Source organism: Lonchura striata, chromosome 24 (assembly GCF_046129695.1).
Source record: "Lonchura striata isolate bLonStr1 chromosome 24, bLonStr1.mat, whole genome shotgun sequence".
Taxonomy (NCBI): Eukaryota; Metazoa; Chordata; class Aves; order Passeriformes; family Estrildidae; genus Lonchura; species Lonchura striata.
The window spans coordinates 7357815-7376467 of NC_134626.1; the positions used below are offsets into that span (position 1 = coordinate 7357815).

The 18653-nt window shown below is 53.0% G+C and overlaps 2 protein-coding genes across 3 annotated transcripts in view; one reads left to right on the forward strand and one right to left on the reverse strand.

The window, feature by feature from the left end:
• Nucleotides 1-1032: 1032 nt before the first annotated feature.
• On the forward strand, nt 1033-6179 carry SLC66A1 (solute carrier family 66 member 1). The gene is made up of 7 exons (XM_031506613.2): nt 1033-1202; nt 1867-1996; nt 2423-2510; nt 3499-3647; nt 4395-4487; nt 5135-5320; nt 5555-6179. Exons 1-7 carry the CDS (start codon nt 1033-1035, stop codon nt 5651-5653), a joined length of 915 nt encoding a protein of 304 aa, XP_031362473.2. The 3' UTR covers nt 5654-6179.
• A 2985-nt stretch (nt 6180-9164) lies between these two features.
• Nucleotides 9165-18653, reverse strand: part of CAPZB (capping actin protein of muscle Z-line subunit beta) — a 58659-nt gene continuing 49170 nt past the window's right edge. The window contains exons 7-10 of one of the 2 annotated variants that reach the window (XM_021533779.3): nt 14157-14222; nt 13060-13136; nt 11834-11946; nt 9165-10032 (exon numbers count right to left, since the gene is read on the reverse strand). In XM_021533779.3, coding sequence (XP_021389454.1) covers nt 11844-11946; nt 13060-13136; nt 14157-14222 — 246 coding nt within the window. In that variant the 3' untranslated portion in view covers nt 9165-10032; nt 11834-11843. The remainder of the gene's footprint in view (nt 10033-11833; nt 11947-13059; nt 13137-14156; nt 14223-18653) is intronic. The other variant, XM_021533780.3, reaches the window with a different exon arrangement.

The window sequence follows — 18653 nt, forward strand, 5'->3', positions numbered from 1 at the left end:
ATCGCGCCTGCGCGGCCCCGCCCGCCGCCGCCGCCATCGCTGCCCGCGTCGCCACCGCGCCTGCGCGGCCCCGCCCGCCGCCGCCGCCATCGCTGCCCGCGCCGCCATCGCGCCTGCGCGGCCCTGCCCGCGTCGCCACCGCGCCTGCGCGGCCCCGCCCGCCCGCCCGCCCTCACACGGCGGGGCCGGGGGGAACCGCGGGTTGTTTGGGAAAAGCAGCGCCGGGAGCCCGGGGAGAACCGCGGGTTGTTTGGGACAGGCAGCGCCGGGACCCGCGGGGATCGTGTGGGACGGCAGTGGAAAAGCTTTTCCACTTTTTTTCTGTGGAAAAGCTCGCTGACTTCAGGCTGCGGGTCTGTGAAAAATCGCCGATTGCCGGCAGCTTCCCGAGCAAGCGGCTGAGGGCTGCGGAGAGCGGCGGTGTGGGACAGCCTTAGAGGAAAACCGGCGGGTGGCTGAGGAGTCGTGGGTTTGTAAAGAAAAGCAGCCCAAGTTTCGAAAAGAGCGGGTTTTCAAGGAAAAATACAGTTGTGAACCGCGTCGGTGAAGAGACGAGTGCCGGTGCTGCGAGGATAGGTTGGTTTGATTTCGGCTTCTTTTATTTATTCTCCTCCCCCTCTTTTTTTTTTCACTTCCCCTTTTCTTCTTCTTCTCTTTTCCTTTTCTTTTTTTCTTTTTTTTTTTCTTTCCCCCCTCCATTTCCTTTTTCCTTTTCATTTTCCTTCTTTTACTTTTATTTTTTCCTTTATTTTTTTCCCCTTCCTCCCTTGTTTTCCTGTTTTTTCTCCTTCTTATTTCTTCTTTATTTCTTCTTTTATTTCTTCTGTTTCTCCTTTGAGGCCAAACGCTGCCAGGCTGGCAGCAAACCCAAGCCAAATAAAGGCGTGTTATCCACTAACAATCCATCTTTTCCAACATGAACCAGTACCTGGAGGAGCCCCAGACCTGTCCCTCCCACAGATCTTTCGTTCCCAGTGTTACTCAATTTTCCCTGTGCTATTCCCTTTTCCCCAGTGTTATCCCGGCGGGTTGATGGCCGCGCGGCGCTGGAGGGGTCTCCCCTTCGGGAATCTCTCCGATTGTCCCAACGGCTCCCGCTGGATCATGGATGTGTTCAATGAGTGTGCCCAGGACGGCCGGGATGTCGCCAGCATCGTCCTGGGGCTGGGCTCCATTGCCTGCTTCATCGCCGCATCCTTCCCGTGAGTATTGCTCCCGAAAGCCTGGGTGCCGCTGCCGAGTCCCTGGGTACTGCTCCCGAATCATTCGGTACGATTCCTAAATCCCCTGGGTGCCGCTCCCGAATCCCCGGGTATCACCCCCACATGCCGGGCAGCCCTTCCCGGGGGATGGCAGACACGGGGCCGCAAGCACAAGGTGCCGGAATGATTCAAAGCTCCCGGCAGGAGCAGCGAGGGCCCGGCACATTTGGGGCGAGGGGAGCAGCAGCACAGCCCCGGAGCCCCGGCGGTGGCCGCGGTGTTGTCGCTGTGCTTGCCAGCCGGAATGTCCCGCGTCAGGCACGTGCAGGGCCGGCAGGACAGGTCACACGGCAGAAGGAATGTCCCCGGGAGCCCTGGGGTGCTTGGAAGTGCTGACACAAGGGTGACAGAGGGACACGTGAGCGGTCACGGTTCTTTCGAAACCAGACGGGAGGATCCTGCAGGGATCATCCTCCCTGCTCCTCCCACAGGGCACTCGCTGAGCGCCGCAGGGGCTCAGGAGTTCTGCCTGGGGTCAGGGGAGCTCGTGGCCTTGCTTTTCCTCCCGTGCCTGCTTTGGGATCCACAGGAATCCTGGGGATGGCTCCCAGGTAGCGAAGAAGCAGCTGAGGGTGATGTTTGTGCCTCTGCCAATGCTCTACAGGCAGTTTTACCAGGCCTGCAGAACGGGCATCATGGACCAGGCTCTCTCCATCTATTTCCTGCTGGGATGGCTGGGCGGAGACCTCCTCAACCTCATCGGTTCCTTCCTGGCTGATCAGCTGCCCCTGCAGGTACCGGGGCTGGCTCTCAAACGCCCCAGCTCCAGGCAGGAGGGAGGGGCTGGCAGCTGCTTTATCCAGCACTGGGAGCCAGAGACCCAAACTGCCTGGGATGCTCTCTCTTTGCCCCCACAAAACGCTCCCCTCTCCCATTCTGGGCTTGCTCCCTTTTCCCCCCAGGGTATGCTCCATTCACTCCCAGGGATGCTCCCTCCTTCCCCCGTGGGCATGCTCCCTTTTTCTCCTCTTGGTGTTTTCCCTTCTCTCCAGGGATGCTCCCTGCTTCACCCCAGGTTATCTCCTCTCCCTCCCTCGGGGCTGTTCCCTTCTCCACCTCAGCACCCTCCCCTCTCCCCCAGGGACACCGGGAGAGCAGGGAGCACCCTGTGGGACCATCCCAGTGCCCGCGGGTGTCCCCAGCACGTCCCCTCCCCGCAGGTGTACACGGCCATTTACTACGTGCTGGCAGACCTGGGGATGCTCTCCCTCTACTGCTACTACCGGGTGAAGAACAGGGGCAGAGCGTGTGAGTTGGGCAGGGCTGGGGCCTCTGCTGCCCTGGGCACTGGGGGCAGAGAGGGGGAGCCCAGGAGGTTCCAGGCACAGTTATTAGATGATGCCTCTTAGTGCTTGCTGGGTTGGGATTTTTTCCTTGGATAATTTGAGCCTCTAGGAGGGCCAAAGCCAACAAACGTCTACAGGCTGGGCCTGGGGCTTCTGCAGACCCTGCAACCCACCCCCACAGGCTGAACACAACCCCCCATGAGCCTCACTGGGCACAGAATTAAATAAATCCCCCACAGTTATGTGGTGACTCCTCCTCAGAGCTGGGAATCACAGAACTCCTAACTCAGGCAGTGCTGGAAGGGAAAGGGGGAAGTTTTCCCAGATTTGGGGTCAGTGCTCCAGCCTTGACAGGGAAGTTCCTGTCTATTCAACTGGAGTGAAAAATTCTTGCAGGGTTTAAACAGAGGAAATCCCCTTTCCAGCACTGCTGAACCCCAAACAGGCTCCTTGGGACTGGGGTGATTAACTTAGTAAAGACATGGAAAGTTATTAGCCAATTGGTATTTGACCCATCAGATCCATAGTTTTGTTAAGCTGGAGAGCTTGTTTACTAAATATAATCACTAAAAATTACTGAAAAATAATTTATTACTGCTAACAAATAAGCCACAGCAGGGCTTGCTCTGGCAGAGATTTGAGAGTGACTTAAGACAGTGAAATCTCGTAGTGGGAATGGAGCCCTAAACACAAAGAAACCAAGATAGGAGCAGTTTCCTCCCTGATAAGGTACAAATTGGGCACATCACTGGGAGATAAATCACATCAGTCACCCACAGCAGCCACTGCCCCATCCCTTGGTGAGATAAGGGAGAGTTCAGAGGTTGCTCAGTCCCTTTGTGAGATAAGGGGGGGTTTGGAGATTTCTTCAGCCCAAGAGGGTCCTGGCACCCCTGGGGCTGCTGGGCGTTGCTGGCTTCCCCCTGATCAGGCTCTGTCTGCCTCTGCAGTCCCTGCTCCCATCAACGCAGCCTTTGTGTTCCTGTCCCTGGGGTCCCTGCCCAGCCTCTCCCTCCTGGGCAGTGCCAGCACCGAGGCTCCGGGGCCTTTCAGAGGGAGGTCTCTGCTGTCAGCTCCTGGGGATGAGCTTGGACCAAAGGTGAGCCAGTTCCTAAATCTGGGATAACAGTCTGGGTGGGGATGGCCTGCTGGATGCTGTGATCCCAAAAAAACACCCTGGACCCCACTACATGTTTTGGGGTTAGAGGCTGTTCCTATTTTAGGGCCAAATTGTTCTCCAGGAGACTGTTAGAGTGTAGGAAGATGGCACTGGAGAGAGAACTTTTCCAGAGATTCCTCCAAAATTCAGGAACAGTTTGCTGCAGGATTTCAGACATTTCAGGGCATTTTCACTTTGAACTTCAAGCACTTCTGTGGGCCTGCTCAAGAGTCAGCAAACCTCACATTTCCCACTTCTCTGTTTGCAAACAGACTTTATATCAGATAGCTGCACACGATGGACAAAAAAAAAGTGGTTCCTTTTTTCAGGAAATTTGTAAGACTTATCCCCTTTAATTCTTTTTCTAATTATCCCCATTTATATATATTGCTGAAAATCAAACAAGCAAGAAAGTGCAGCAAGGTAACTCAGTTGGCTGAAACTGAAGGTAGGTTTGCAAAATAGTTTTGCTCTGGCAATAGAAAAGGACCTCTCCGAACAATGCAAATAAACCCAATTCCTGTTATAACACATTGCACTGGCTGTTTTCCTGTGGCAAAGTGACATGTAATTATCAGTTGTAATTATCGCCGGGCTGTCAGAGGAGGGGAGCGGGGCACACGCGGGGCTGGGTGTGGCCGTGCTGGGGCTCTGAGCCCAGGGGATGTCCCCGCCCCTGCCTTGCAGCCTTTCTCCAGGACTGAAATCATTGGATTTACCATCGGCTCCATCTCCTCCGTGCTCTACCTGTGCTCCCGAGTGCCCCAGATCTGCACCAACGTGAGTGCCCAGCCTGGGACCCCAGGGCTCTCCTCAGTGTCACTCCCAGGGGGCTGGGGAGCCTCCTTTATCCCTCGGGAGGATTCTCTTTTCTCCCCCAGGGGTTTCTCTTTTCTCCCCCAGGGGTTTCTCTTTTCTCCCCCAGGGGTTTCTCTTTTCTCCCCCAGGGGTTTCTCCTTTCTCCCCCAGGGGATTCTCTTTTCTCCTCCGGGGATTCTCTTTTCTCCCCAGGGGATTCTCTTTTCTCCTCTGGGGATTCTCTTTTCTCCTCGGGGGATTCTCCTTTCTCCCCCAGGGGATTCTCTTTTCTCCTCCGGGGATTCTCTTTTCTCCTCGGGGGATTCTCCTTTCTCCCCCAGGGGGTTTCTCCTTTTTCCTCTCTGCTCGGAGGTCGCAGGCCCCATCTCTGATCATTCTATAAGGGACTATTTCTCTCTATTTTTCTGACCTCCCTTCAACCTACTGATATTTTGATGGTGGGGCTTTAATTTTGTCTTATTTACAAGCCAAAGGAGAGCTAAAAGACTCTGGGCACTGAATCACCACTTCTCTTTTTTTAATGCTGGGGGAGAGCATGATTAATAGCATGTTGTAGAGAGATTGAGGAGAGCTGCACCCAAGCTCCTCTCCTCTCCCTCTTTTCCCAGTACAAGAGGAGATCCACCAGCGGGGTCTCCTACTCTCTCTTTGCCCTGGTGATGCTGGGGAATTCCCTGTACGGCCTCAGTGTCCTCCTGAAGAACCCGGAGCCAGGCCAGGGCCAAGGTGACTACATCCTGCACCACCTGCCCTGGCTCGTGGGCAGCCTGGGCGTCCTGGCCCTGGACGTGGTTGTATCCTTTCCCCTGGGATGGGATCCCGGCCTGCCAGCAGGGCCGTGCAGGAGGGTGGGGTGATGCTGCTCCCTGGGGCATCCGTGGTGCTGCAGCAGCTGGGAAACGCCTCAGCCCCTGGTGTGCATTGAGCTCCTCGTCCCACTCCCACCTCCCCTGGCACAAACTCGGGGTGCTGACACCCCTGCATCCCCGAGATCGCCCTGTGAGTGCAGAGCCTTGACCTCTCCCCAGATCTCCTTCCAGTTCCTGGCCTATCGGAAAGGACGGCCTGGGACCCTCGAGGAGAGGGATGCACTCCTGGGGGAGCCTGATGAGAGCCTGGAGAGCTGACAGAGGGACCTGCCCTGCAGGGAGAGGAGGAGGAGGAGGACGATGCAGATGAGGAAGGTGGCCTTAGGGCTGGGCAGACCAGCCCCCCCATCCTGGTGGCTCCTGGCAGAAGAGGCCCCGAGCCCGTGGGTGACACGTTGTGCTGCCGAAGCCGTGGCAGAGGATGCTGCTGGGACACCTGGTGCCTCTTGGATACCAATGATGCTTTCAGGATAAAAGGGAATTTTTGGATACCTCAGTTGCTCTTCGCTGCTCCGGTGCCCCACAGCTGAGCCTGGTCACTGCTGCACCTGCCAAGGGGGATCTGGAACTTCCTTGGTGCTGAAAAATGTGGGGAGAGCGTGAGTGGGATGGCTGACCTGCCACAGGCACGAGCACCCCTGTGACCTCACAGCTCCCCTTCAGCTCCTTCTGGAAGGCACGCAGGGCTGGATCCAGTGGGAAAGGAGCAGCAGAACCAAAGTGTTCAGTCCACACCTATTTTAATCAGCATGGCTCACCCATCTATAAAACATGTCTTTCCCCACCTGCCTCCCTTGGTTTCATTTTGCTGCTCTACTTGGCAGCTCCTGCCTCTTTCCTAATGAGTCTCACAGTCCCATTTCTCTGACTTCTCATTTTTTGCCTCACCCATGTTTTAATTGCTTGGATTCCTTGGGGAAGTTGCTCCATTGCTGTTCCCCAGCAGAAGAGCTGCTTCTCTGCTTGCTCTGGTTTTCAGTTCCTGCCCTCTCTCCTTGATGATTTTATCAACCTGATGAGTTTATCCCCAGCACTGGTGAGTTTATCTCCCTCTGGGGCCCTGAACTCAGCACAGTGCTCCTTGACCAGGGCAGGACAGGAGCAGGCTGGTCTGGGAAAAGCTGTGTCCCCAGCAGGAGAGTGGAGGTGTAGCCAGGCTCCCTCCCGTGGCCTGAGCCCTTCCTGCTGGGGATGAGCAGCTCAGTCTCCCTGGGAAAATGAGGAAAACCAACCAAAGCTTGGAGACCCTTCAGGAAACACTATCACAGCTTGGCCTTGTGGAAACAAGAGCTTTCCTTTTCCTGCAGTTGCTATCAGCTCTTCCTTTTGCCTCCCTTTCCCCTCTCCAGCTCCCTGATACCCCGCATCGTGTCCCTTCTGGCTTTAGCTCCATTTGCATTAATTTATGATTCCTTGGCCAGTCCATGGCATTTGTCCTTCCCAAGGAAGTCGCTCAGCTTTGTCCTCACATGGAGGACACCAATCCATGGTTCCACAGCCCAGCCTGGATCTCACATTAGCTGGGATTCCAGCTGCCCAGTGCCCACCAAGCTGCAGCAGCAGGTTCATGGAAACGAGCTGGGCCGGTACTCGGAACTGACCCAGCTGTCTTCAGAAAGGAAATGTATTTTTCACTCTCTCTGGGCCCCTTGAACCAAGTGAGTGGGTTTGCACTGGATTAATTCACAATTCTGCCCCTCCGGATTCACAGGCAAAGGGGCTGCTCACCTCATCCTGAAGCCAGCAACATTTCCTTTCCTGTCTTTCCCTGGGAATTGTAGAGCAATTAATATCCTGTTTTAATCCAAACCATGAGCAAATCCCTCATCTCTGCCACTCGCAACACTAAATAATTGTCACATACTGGCTTTTCCTAAACCTGGACAAAGAAAACCTCTGCCATAAAGAGTGTGTATATATTTTTTTTAATATATATTTTTTTAATATATATATCTCACAGTCTGTCCCCACAGGTGCACCTGAAGCACGAGTTAGGTACAAAACTGATTTACTCTGACTTTACTTGGGATGGAGCAAGGCGAGCAGCTGCACACAGAGCTTACACACCCACAGGCACCTCATGGATTAATTAACCTCATGGTGGCTGGAAATTCCTGAGGCTCTCCCCGAGGTTCCCATCTCTCCAAGTCACTGCAGCCCTGTCCCTGTTCAGGATTTTGCAGAGGCACATGTTTAGAGCAGAAAAGGCAGAGCAGGACCAGCCACCCTGGAGGGACAGGGGAACCAAACCTCACCAGGAGCTTCCCCCTCCCAGGCTCTAGAGCTCACACAAACATCTCCAGCTTCAGAAAAGGTTTGTGCTGGGGCAGAACTGTGAGGCAGCAGCCAAATCCCAGAGTGTTCCCTGGGGGATCCCGTCCTTTCCCAGCCTGTGTCCCACAGGAGCTCCTGCAGGCCCAGGGTGAGCTCTGGCCACGTGCAGGGGTCTGGGTGGGACACAGGTCTCAGTACAAATGCCAATTAGAGCACATTAATTAGTCAGTGTTAATGCCAACAGTCCCCACCTGCAGAGGGTCGCACGGTGTGGGAACCCCAGGCTTGCTCTGGGGTCCCATATGGTGGTGAAATCTCTCCTCCCACCCGAGCTTCCAAAGAAAGGCTCAGCAGTCTCTGTTGTTTGGTCTCAAGGCAGTTTATTGCAAGTTATCTAAAAGATTTTCTTCTGGGGCTGCTGTGGTTTGCTCCCAGCTCAGGCAGAGGCACACACACACCCTGACATCCTCTCTGACCCCGACTGCTTCTTCTCTCCCTGCCAGGACTGCTGCTGTCTTTTATATGGTACGTGTTCCTTGGTTACAGTTTTCCCCAATGCCTATTACCTATATTAAATGGTGCTTTTCTATCTTTTATATGGTACATTACGTGTTACATGGTTACAGTTTTTCCCAATGCCTATTACCGATATTACCAAGTGCTTTTCTACTCTAAACCAATCTGTGAGTGCCAACATCACCAAGAACATGGAGGTAAGGAAGGAGGAACAGGATCAGCCCACTTTCCTCCATCTTAGAACTTCTGACCCCCCTGTACAAGTGCTAAAACCCCCCTGTACAATACTAAAAAAAAAAAAAATTCCCCTCTGTTTTGTAACTACTTCTACTATAATATCTAATCTTTTGTGACTCCTTGTTCCACCTGCAAGGTTGGTAACCCATTCCATGGCTCAAACCCAAAATCACAGCTGTTTCCAGCTGCCTGCCAGGGTCTCAAATGCTTCTGACCTGGGCCCGGAACCTCCAGAAATGTCTGAGGGACATTTTGAGTTCCAACAACACGGGGCAGTTCCCAGGGCAGGATGAGCCCAGCAGATCTTTCTGTGCTCCCTCAGGATTAGGTTTGGCACCGTGTGCTGGGCCAGGTGCCTCTGCCCACCGCGGGCTCAGGGTCACAGGGGACACGGGGACCAGGGAGGAGCTTTTGGGTCAGCAGGGATGGGGGGAACCACCCCCCAGCACAGCCCCTCTGCCCGGGGTTGGGCACAGGAGCTCCCGGGCTACTTTGGGCACACCCAGCACAGCTGGGCAGACCCTTCTCCCCGGAATGCACCTGCACAAAGGTTTGCTGGATGCCTGGAGCATCAACCCCAGCAGCTGGGAAGGGCAGCAGTGTGAGTAACACAGGGCCAAAGAGCAGTGGGACACCACACCCCCTTCCAGACAAACATTTCTGGATGTGGGAAAAACACAAACCCCAAGAAACCCTGCAAGGAAGGAAAGGGAAACAAGGAGGACACAATCACACAAACATCTTCCTGGGATATTTTTTTTTTGTTTTTATTGTTTTAGTCTTTTTTTTTAATTTTCTTTTTTTTTCCATTTTTTAGTATGGAGGCTCAAGTATCAGATGTAGATTCAATTTAAGCTTTACAAAAAAAACAAAAAATCAAAACAAAAACCCCTTTTGCATTCCATAAAAATTGACAGAAAAGCGCCTTGGAACCAGGCTATAGAAGAGCAGAACTTTCAGCAGGTCTCGAAATCGCCATCTCCTGCACATCTGGGTTACTCAGCATTGTACAACCCCAAGGAACACCCTCTCTTCCCTCCCTCCCTCCAGCCAGCCCCTGTGCCCAGCCCCCAAACATACGTGGAATAATTATTTTTCTATTTTTTTTTTTGTTTTTCCAGTTCTTCCTCTTTCACACACCACAGTATTTAATAAATTTTTGTTTTACATTTTTTACACCAATGTAACAAAAGGCAGGAGGGGTGAGGGAGGAAAAGACAAACAATGATCTGTGGTGATGTATATAAATGGGGGAGGGTGGGGAAAGGGGGGGGGGAGAAAAAAAAATAATACATGGACTTCTACAGAAACATAGCCTAAGGTCTCGATAGTAAAATGTGGTGCAAAGTAGGCCTCAGAGACTGAAAAAGTTTGTACAGCTTTATTCATGGGGAGAGGATGGCGCTGCATGGAGAGTATTGGATGCAAATCGTGACGTGACCAACAGAAAAGGGCGGGGGATGATTCTCTATGAAAGGAATCTAACGAGTGCATGGCATGGCTGGTTAGCACTGACAGGACTTTAACTTTGCTGCTTCCTCTTCAAAGCCTCCACCAGGTCGTTTTTAAGAGCTTCTTGTTTTGATTTGTCTGCAAAAGTCTGCACAGACCTGCGGGGAAGAAGGAAAGGCGGGTCAGAGGCAGCGCGGGGAGGGGAGGGCTGGGAGCAGTGCTGGGAGTCCGAGGAAGGAGAAGCCCCTGGGCCGGCTCAGCTCTGCCCGCCGGAGAAGCAGAAGTGACCACTCGGTGAGAACACAAAGCCAAACTCCCTGTGGCGAGGACTGGCACCGAAGGCTTCCCCAGCAGCCCCGCCCAGCCCCGGCTGCGGAGGGAGATTCCCGAGGGTTTGTGGCACGGACTGGAAGAAGCCCAGCGTCCCAGAGCGAAGGGGGTTAGCTCCTGCTCCCCACAGAAAATCCAGCCCCACCTGGAGAAGGGCCGGGCTGGGCAGCTCTGACCCTTCTGCAGGACACCCAGGGTCACCTCGGAACCTCTCACCAGCCTTTGCACCAGTGGGAAAAGCAGCCGGAGGTTCTGCTCTCAAATTTGCCTCTTGTACCTTCCCTAAGGAATGAGTGATCAAAGCAGCTGAAGAACAGAGACACTGCCACAAGGTTACTGCAGGGCTTCCCTTTGCCTGAAAGTTCAGAGGAAAAGCTCCACCTTGCAGGAATCACCTGGGATTGCTGCCCTGGAGATGCCTGTGGAGGAACCTCTGATTTCAATCAGACAGAAATTTCCACTTTTAAAAAGGCCCCTCTTAAATAAATTGATAGAATGGGTTCTATCCAGAACCAAACTTTTCCAGAGTGGCTACCACAGAGAAGTGGCAGGATCCAGTTGGGTAGGATTTCTCCCCACCTAAACCACATTTCACAGCCTTTACAGCACCTGGCACAGTGGAAGATTTCCCTGCCCACAGCAGGGAGTTGGAATGGGATGAGCTTTAAGGGCCCTTCCAACCCAAACCAGTCTGGGATTCTGTGATTCAGAGCAACCTCATTTTCCCTGGTTGCTGTCTCCTGTAAACAAGGCTGCTCTTTGTGGTGGTGATTTTCCTACCATTTTTGTAACAGTATTTCCATTCTCTTGTCTCTGGAGACTTCTGCTGCTTTAATAAAAACATATACATTTACATTTGCATTTGTCATAGGCTGAAGAAGTGGTTCTTGGCCACTATCAACAAATAGTGAGTTTCCCCCTTCGTCAGCTGAATGTGTTTGAAACAACATCTGTAACTGGTTAGGAACTGGAGTGGGAGGTTAAGGTGGCTCAGGGTTAGTCACTGCTGTGTGCCCCTGACACTCTCAGCTCCAGAGCAAATGAGCACAGCGACAAATCCCTCTGGAGGCTGCAGAGCAATGGAGCCTGGCCAAGTCTGAGCTTGAGCAGGAGCATCTCAGGCTCCAGGGAAACTCAAACTCCAGCAGGCTCACGGGGACGGGCGTGTGGGTGAGCACACGTTTACTCTACAGTCATGGGAAGAACCAGTCTTTGCTTTTTCCAAACCGTGAGATTCCCAAGATTTCACTCTGCAAGGAGTACACTGGGATTACAGGGAATTTCTTCGTGGAAGTGGTGTACCAGAGGTGTAAAAAACTGCTGGTGCCCAAGGGACAGAGTCCTGGGGCTTCTGGATTGAAGCAGCCCAATCCCCCAGCACTCCAGGCACAGAACCACGTGCTCCTTTCCTGCTCCCAAGCCAGAGTGAGAAGTGGTAAATCCTGCCCCAGCTCTGAGGTTCCCGAGGGGGAGGAGGTGACACTGAGAACAAGAACCACAGCGCTGAGGGCTGGCCGGGCTGGCTGCTCCCTGCGGGATTAGGGGTTAGTTCTTCCCGTTACCATGCAGGGGCTGGGCTGGTGAGTCCTGGTTTAGTGCTGGCTCACACCTCACAGGCAGCAGGGGTACCTGGATTGGTTTAATTATCAGGCTGGATGTAGATCTGGCGCTGGGTCAACACTTGAGAAAGTTCCCTCTGCAACTGCTTATACTTTTGGTTGTCAGGAATAGCATCGATAGATCTACAGAGAGCAGTGGGAAACCAGGGAGCAAACAGGGAAAAGAACAGTCAGAAGAACTCAGTAACACGGAGCTGGGGCTCTGGGAACCTCCAGGGAGGAGGAGGGGACACACACAGGTGAGAAGGAGCAGGGAGAGGCTGCAGGAGCCAGGGGCTCCAGGTGCTCCCAGCACGAGCTGCACACAGGGCCAGGACTCAGAGGGATGGGGAGACACAGCAGAGGTTCAACCACAACAGCTCAAGACAACGTTCACAAGAGAAAGGCTCTATTACAGATCCCTCTCGTGTTAATAAAAGCTTCCTGGCTGAACCCTGCTCAGCACAAAGGAAACTGAGGCTGTTCTGACCTGGGCTTGGGGCAGAACCCAGAGCGGCAGAACCCAGAACCCCTCCCACAGTCCTGCTGCTCCCTCTGCCCACACAGCAGCACCAATATTTGATTAACACCATTTTTCTCTCCCTTTCCACACCTCAGTGTGTGAGGGAAGAGCAGAGCATTTACTTGTGCCCTTTGGTTATTCTAAATTACCACACTGTGCTGGGAGGTCTCTCTGTACTTTAAAATGAAGTGATTTGGCATCACAGTTCTGTACTTTCCTCTGTGAGCATAAGAATGACCAGCTTGGGATTTCCATGTCCAATTCCTGCCCAGGAATGAGCAGGGGCTGAAAAGTACAGCACAGTTTCCCCACAGAAAGGCACAGGGAATTTAATCTCTTCTCTTACACTGTATTTTGACCAGTGGTGTTGAGAGAAAGACAGAATTTAAAACAAAGCCGGAACACCACAAACCATTCATGTCATGACTTAATTCTGGGACTATTTTTAAGGACAGCAGAAAGAGAAGACAGAATTTAAGTACAGCTTGCAAGACTGTGAAGAATAAAACTAATGAAAAATAATAAAAAAAACCAAGTGTTAGTTGGGCCGTTTTGCTCCTGGTGAGGGAACAAGGGATTTAAACATTGCTCCAGATTTCTGCAGCAGAAGAGTTCCCTGAACTCCACACAACAAAAATTGTCCCACAGCACAGGGAGGGGAAAACCAAGCAGCTCAAGGCTGGGGTGGCACTGCAGGGATGCAAAGGGCCCCCCACCCACTGCAGGTCCCTTACCTCAGCCCATTAACGATGTCCTTTGTCTTTCCAAAATAAATCTCATTCAGTGTACTTCTGATTTTGTTTTCCATGTCCTGGGAAAGAGAGTAACACAGCAGCTCTTCAGTGCCCTCAGCTGTTTGCAGGGATGCTGCAGCCCCAGAGTCTCTGTGACCACAGCCCTGGAGCATTCCCAGCACCCAGACCCCACCGAGCTCCTGTCCCAGCAGCGGGGCTCTGCTCCTGCTCGCCCTCCTGTCCCTCTCTCCAGGTATGGGAGCTCTGCACCACGAGAGGGCAGCTTCTCTCCAGCTCTGCTCAGGAGGAAAATGCAGCACCCCAAGGCTCCCGTGCAGCCTCCCGGCACTGACAGGCTCCTGCAGGACACCCAAGAGTCCAGGGCTGACTGTGAATTCTTGACTTGCTCTTTAAAGCGGCACGACAGAGCTCGGACAGAGATCTTGTAACAAAGCAGCTTTTTTTTCATTCATTGCTTTCACTCAAGCAAAAAACTTAAAAAAGCAATCAAAAAAGAAATAGCTGCCTTTCTTTAATTTCCCAGTTCCCTAAAAATGCATCAGAGTTGAGAATTTCCCCTTTTCTCGGCTATAACAATGAAGAAAATCTGGAACACCAGTCAGGACAGTGCAGTGAAACAGTGAAGTGGTGCTACACCTTCTGAGCAGCTCCACTCCCTGTGCTGAGCTTCCAGGACTGGGAGCTGCCACAGAACCCTGCACTAAACCCAGTTCCAGAGGATTTCACAAGCACTTGAGGCACGCTGAACTTTCAGTCCAAGGAGCAGTGCTGTGTAGCAACCTGACTCGAAATAATTCTGCCCAGAAGTGGCTGCAAAAGCAAATATGAGCGTAGGAAGCTGCTCACTGGTGCTCAGGAATGGAACACCCGTGTGCCAGGAAACCACTGCAGTGCTGAGCAGGAGACAAGGGGCAGAGGGTGGCTTTGTGCCCACAAACAGCTGGAAGGGAAGGAAGGAGCAGCACTGAGCCACCACACACCCAGCAACAACAGGAATCAGCAAGTCGTTGGTAAAGAAAAGTGCAACAGAATTTTGAGGAATGAGACCAAATTTGGGCAGAAGAACCTGCACTCACCTCTACCAAGCGCCCAATGTTGGCTATGTGTGGGGAGGAGTCACTCACAGTCTCATCCTTCTCCATCTGCAAAGGAAAGCACAGATCCATCCATCAGGGAATCTGGGGGCAGGGCAGTGTCCACAGGGCTGGGAGAAGGGGGCCACCAGCTCCCCCCGTGTGCAAACACAGGAGAAGGAGCTGAGAAACTCCCAGCACTTGCCACAGGCACACGCTGGAGATGTGGTGCAATAAAAAGCCAGGAATGGAGTAAGCCCTGCTGCAGACAGGCCCCACAAGAGCCACTCCCTCCCCACCACGGAACAGCCAAGGGTCTTCTGCAGGAGAAACTCAGAGCTGGAAGCACTCGGGAGTGCAGTGACACCAATGCCCTCAGTGCACGAGCTGGGCAGGACACGGCTCCCTGAACCAGCCCAGCATCAGAACTGGAGCTGGACCTGCAGCTGCAGCACCCATCCCATGGCCTCTGTGCCAAGGAAAGTCCATCCTCCCAGCTCCTGAGGTGGAAACTGTGGCCAAGACACAGCCAAGTGTAGAACAATGAACATCAGACCCAGGAACCTCAGCAAGATTTGCTGAGACAGCAAGAAAACAGAACTGGGAGACAAATGCAGTGGGAAGAACAGCCTTCAAAGGGTTTTGCTAATCCCACTGAATTCTCTTATCCATCTGCTCCTATCCCTCCCTCAGGGCAGTTTAAAGATCTGGGCCAGCTACAGGTTTCCTCTAATAAGCCAAGTCTGTAACAGGCTTGGGGAAGCGTGTAATTTAGTTGGACCCCCAAAGGCAAAAGATAACCTGGAAGAGGGGGAGAAAGAGCAGCAGGACATTTAATTTTGCCTTCAGACTGTTTACAGGGAATGGAGACACTGCCTGGAGAAGGGATCCAGCTGCAGTGCAGGGACAATGCAAACCTGAATTACACAAACACACATCCACACCTCATGGGGAGCTGGGAACTATCAGCAAATTGCCCAAATCTGGGGCAGCTGGGAGCTGGAGTGGGGCAGTTACTGCCACAGGCTCCCTGCTGTGCCTCCTCCACACCTGGACAGGCCCAGCTCTGTGGTTAAGAAGCAGAATCTGAAAATAGATTTTTTTTTTTTAACGTATATTATTACATCTCCATAAAAACTGCTGCCAGAAGGAAAACATTTTTATGTGCTCTGGAAGGCCAGATGTTACAAGAGGCTGTTTAATGGAGTGCAGAGTCAGGATCAGCCATGTCCCACAAACAGTTGGGTTTTGTTGAGTTGCTGGGGTTTTTAAAGGCTCCTTCGAGCAGCAGCACCTCTGCTGTGGAATAAAGGGCTGGATTTGCTCTGAGGGGAAATCCCCTCGACAGGCTGAGGAGCAGCTCATCCTCCCTCTGTCCTCCCCACCTGCCTGCTGGGCTCAGCCAAAGCCCAGCGGGAGCCCAGTCCAGTCCAGTCCAGTCCCATCCTATTCCCAGCCCAGTCCCAGTCCCATCCCAGTCCCAGTCCCAGTCCCAGTCCCAGTCCCAGTCCCAGTCCCAGTCCCAGTCCCATCCCAGTCCCAGTCCCAGTCCCAGCCCAGTCCCAGTCCCAGTCCCAGTCCCAGTCCCAGTCCCAGTCCAGTCCAGTCCAGTCCCAGCCCAGTCCCATCCCATTCCCAGCCCAGTCCCAGTCCAGTCCCAGTCCCAATCCCAGTCCCAGTCCAGTCCATCCCAGTCCCAGTCCCATTCCCATCCCAGTCCCAGTCCCAGTCCCAGTCCAGTCCCAGTCCCAGTCCCAGTCCCAGTCCCAGTCCCAGTCCCAGTCCCAGTCCCAGTCCCAGCCCAGTCCCAGCAGTCCCAGTCCCAGTCTCCTGCAGCAAAGCCAGGGCCTGGCTCCCTCCTGGCTCCCTCCTGGCTCCCCCAGCCATCTGCTCCAGTGTGACTCACAGGGAAACTCACTCCTCTGGGACATGTCCAGGGCTGCCTGCTCACTTTGGATGTTTCCTGCACGGAACAAAGCAGCTGTCTGGGCTTTCTGTAAACATTATTTGGAGGAATAATATCAAGAGGGACATTTAAGCTGGATAAACACTTTGTTTCATCATGAAAGTGTCTGAAAATACCAGCAAAGGTAGAAGGGAGCTCATCCTCCATTTTGCTCTGAAAAGCCAACAACACCCACAGCTGCTTTGGCCACGGAGCAAAGTGAAAATCCCTTTAATGAAACACAAACAGCAATGTGTGCCAAGGGCTCCCAAAGCCACAGGCAGTGGGCTGGCTGAAGGCTCCAGGTGGAAAATATGTGGAATTATTTGGATATCAGTAAGGCAAAATCTGGCCTGCCTCTCCAGCACTTATTTCAAACTGTAAGCAGTAAATGGAGGTTGTGGTCTCTGCAGGGCTTGCAGCGTTGTAGGAATCAGCTGAGAACTGAGCCCAGCCCTCCACAGAGGTTTGCTCTCATCAATGTAACCCAATTTCCCATTTCCTTTGCCAAACTGTCCAGCCAAAACCATGGGCAAACCTGGGGATGTTACACAACCTTTACCTGCCTCAACTCCTCCCTTTTTCTCACCTGTTACAGAGCTGAACCTCTGTGAAATCCATAGGGGACCTCAAAGCCCATCCCACTGCACCCCTGCCATGGCAGGGACACCTTCCCTGCCCCTTCTGAGCCCTGTCTAACCTGCCTGGGCACTGCCAGGGATCCAGGGGCAGCCTGGCAGAGGTGCCAGGGCCTGCCCACCCCCATGGTGGGAAAGTCAGGCAGAAATAATTCCCCTGACAACCCCTGTCAGCACATCCCTGCTGCCCCTGCACCCACACACTGCTCAGCTGGTGACTAAAGACACTCCAGGACATGGTAAGTGCTGAGGGGGAGCTCAAGGATCACAAGAAGATCCCAGTGGTGGAAAAACAAAGTTACAACATCTGGAAGTCGGCGGGATGGGCTTTTCCATGAAAGCTGCCCTTGATGGGAACGGATGAGTCTTTAATTGCTGAGCACAGGCATTTCCCTGGATGACAAATGCAGAATGGCTCTGCTGGGGTTTCACTGAGCAGCAGCAGATGCCAGGGCAGCTCTTCCTGCAGGCAGGGATTGTTCTGTCTGCACAGTCCAGCCTTCATCCAGCTCTGCAAAACCTTCTGCCCTCGCTAGAGAGTGTTCCAAGTTCACAAATCAACCTCTGTGCTCCCTTCATCCCACACCTCAGGCCTCACTTCCCCGTGACTTTACATCCTCCCCTTCCCACATCTCCAAATGTAAATAAACTATAGGTTTGGAGCCAACTTCTTCCTCAGCAAACTCACTTCCCCAGGCTCATCCTGGCCCCGGGAACACACACACAGGTTCTTTGTGCACAAGGACACCTCAGGAGGCACCTGCTCGTGCTGCCTGCAAGGAGGGGCTGCAGGAGCCCATGCAGCAAAGTGCAGTGCTGACTGTTTGCCAGGGAAGGGGAAGCCTTCGCATCTCCCCTGCACCAAGTGAAACAGGATCACACAGCTGCTCTTACCTTAAATAAAAGTGCAGCCTAATGAAACCTCAAAATGCAGCCAGAGCCGCTCGGAGCCGTGCGAGCGACACAAGCCAGTCCAAGGTACACAGAGGGACAGGGCCCCAAAATCTGCCAGGGAAAATCATCTGCCAAACATCTGCCTTCAATCAGGAGGGCTGGGAGGTACCTGCAGTCCCCAGAGAATGTGCAAGGTAATTGAAAAGCTGCTGGCACGTTTCATTTCCCTGCAAGCCCCGCTCCCTGTGTCCTCTCTGGCAGTAGTTATGTAGAACAACATTTATTCCTAAAAATTCCAGCCAAACCCCCCCCGGGCAAAGGAGAGTCTCTGCCACACAGAGGCACTGCTGCAGCAGGGCCTAATGAAGTTCCAGTGTGAAGATGTCACTTCAGCTTTAACTCTCCCAACGTTTTCAGGCCAGAATTACAATCCAGGGATTCTGTGTGCCTAAGAACTGATCTCAGCCCCTCAAGAGAAGTTAATCCATGCACCTACATAAAGCAATCATGCACACAGGCAAATTGTATAAAGGAGTGGATGTGACACCACACAGGGGTTTGTGCTGCACACTCCTGTGTGTGCATAAACACCCATTCCTCTACTGGATCAGGACAGAACCTGAAATTCTGCAATTCAACTGCTACAGCAAAAGCCTGAAATTCTAAAACCCACCAGGTAAAGTAAATTAAAGCTACACCAAGGGGAGTTTTCAGCTTCCCAAACCAGGCTGAATCTTGTGTCTCCCCCTTTCCTTATTCTGTCCACTCACAAATGCAAAATGTTTGTTTTTTCCTAGAAACAGAGCCAACTCCTATTGTAGCAGGTAAAAATCTGCACTGGGGAAATCAAGGAAAAGTAGTTCAACGCACTGCAAGAGAGATGTCAAGTCCCAGTGTATAAAATAAAACAGACACAGGCCAGGGATGTGACCCCTGGGCAACATCTACCCAGGAGGGACCAGACGTGGCCCCAGGGCAGCTGCAGGAACGCTCCAGTGCCACCCTCTGCCACGAGCAGAGACC

Coding starts and splice junctions, on each gene's coding strand:
- SLC66A1 (XM_031506613.2), top strand. CDS start 1,033: ATGGCCGCGCGGCGCTGGAGGGGTCTCCCCTTCGGGAATCTCTCCGAT. Junction 4,488..5,134: donor TGCCCCAGATCTGCACCAAC/GTGAGTGCCCAG, acceptor CTCTTTTCCCAG/TACAAGAGGAGATCCACCAG. Junction 5,321..5,554: donor TCCTGGCCCTGGACGTGGTT/GTATCCTTTCCC, acceptor ACCTCTCCCCAG/ATCTCCTTCCAGTTCCTGGC.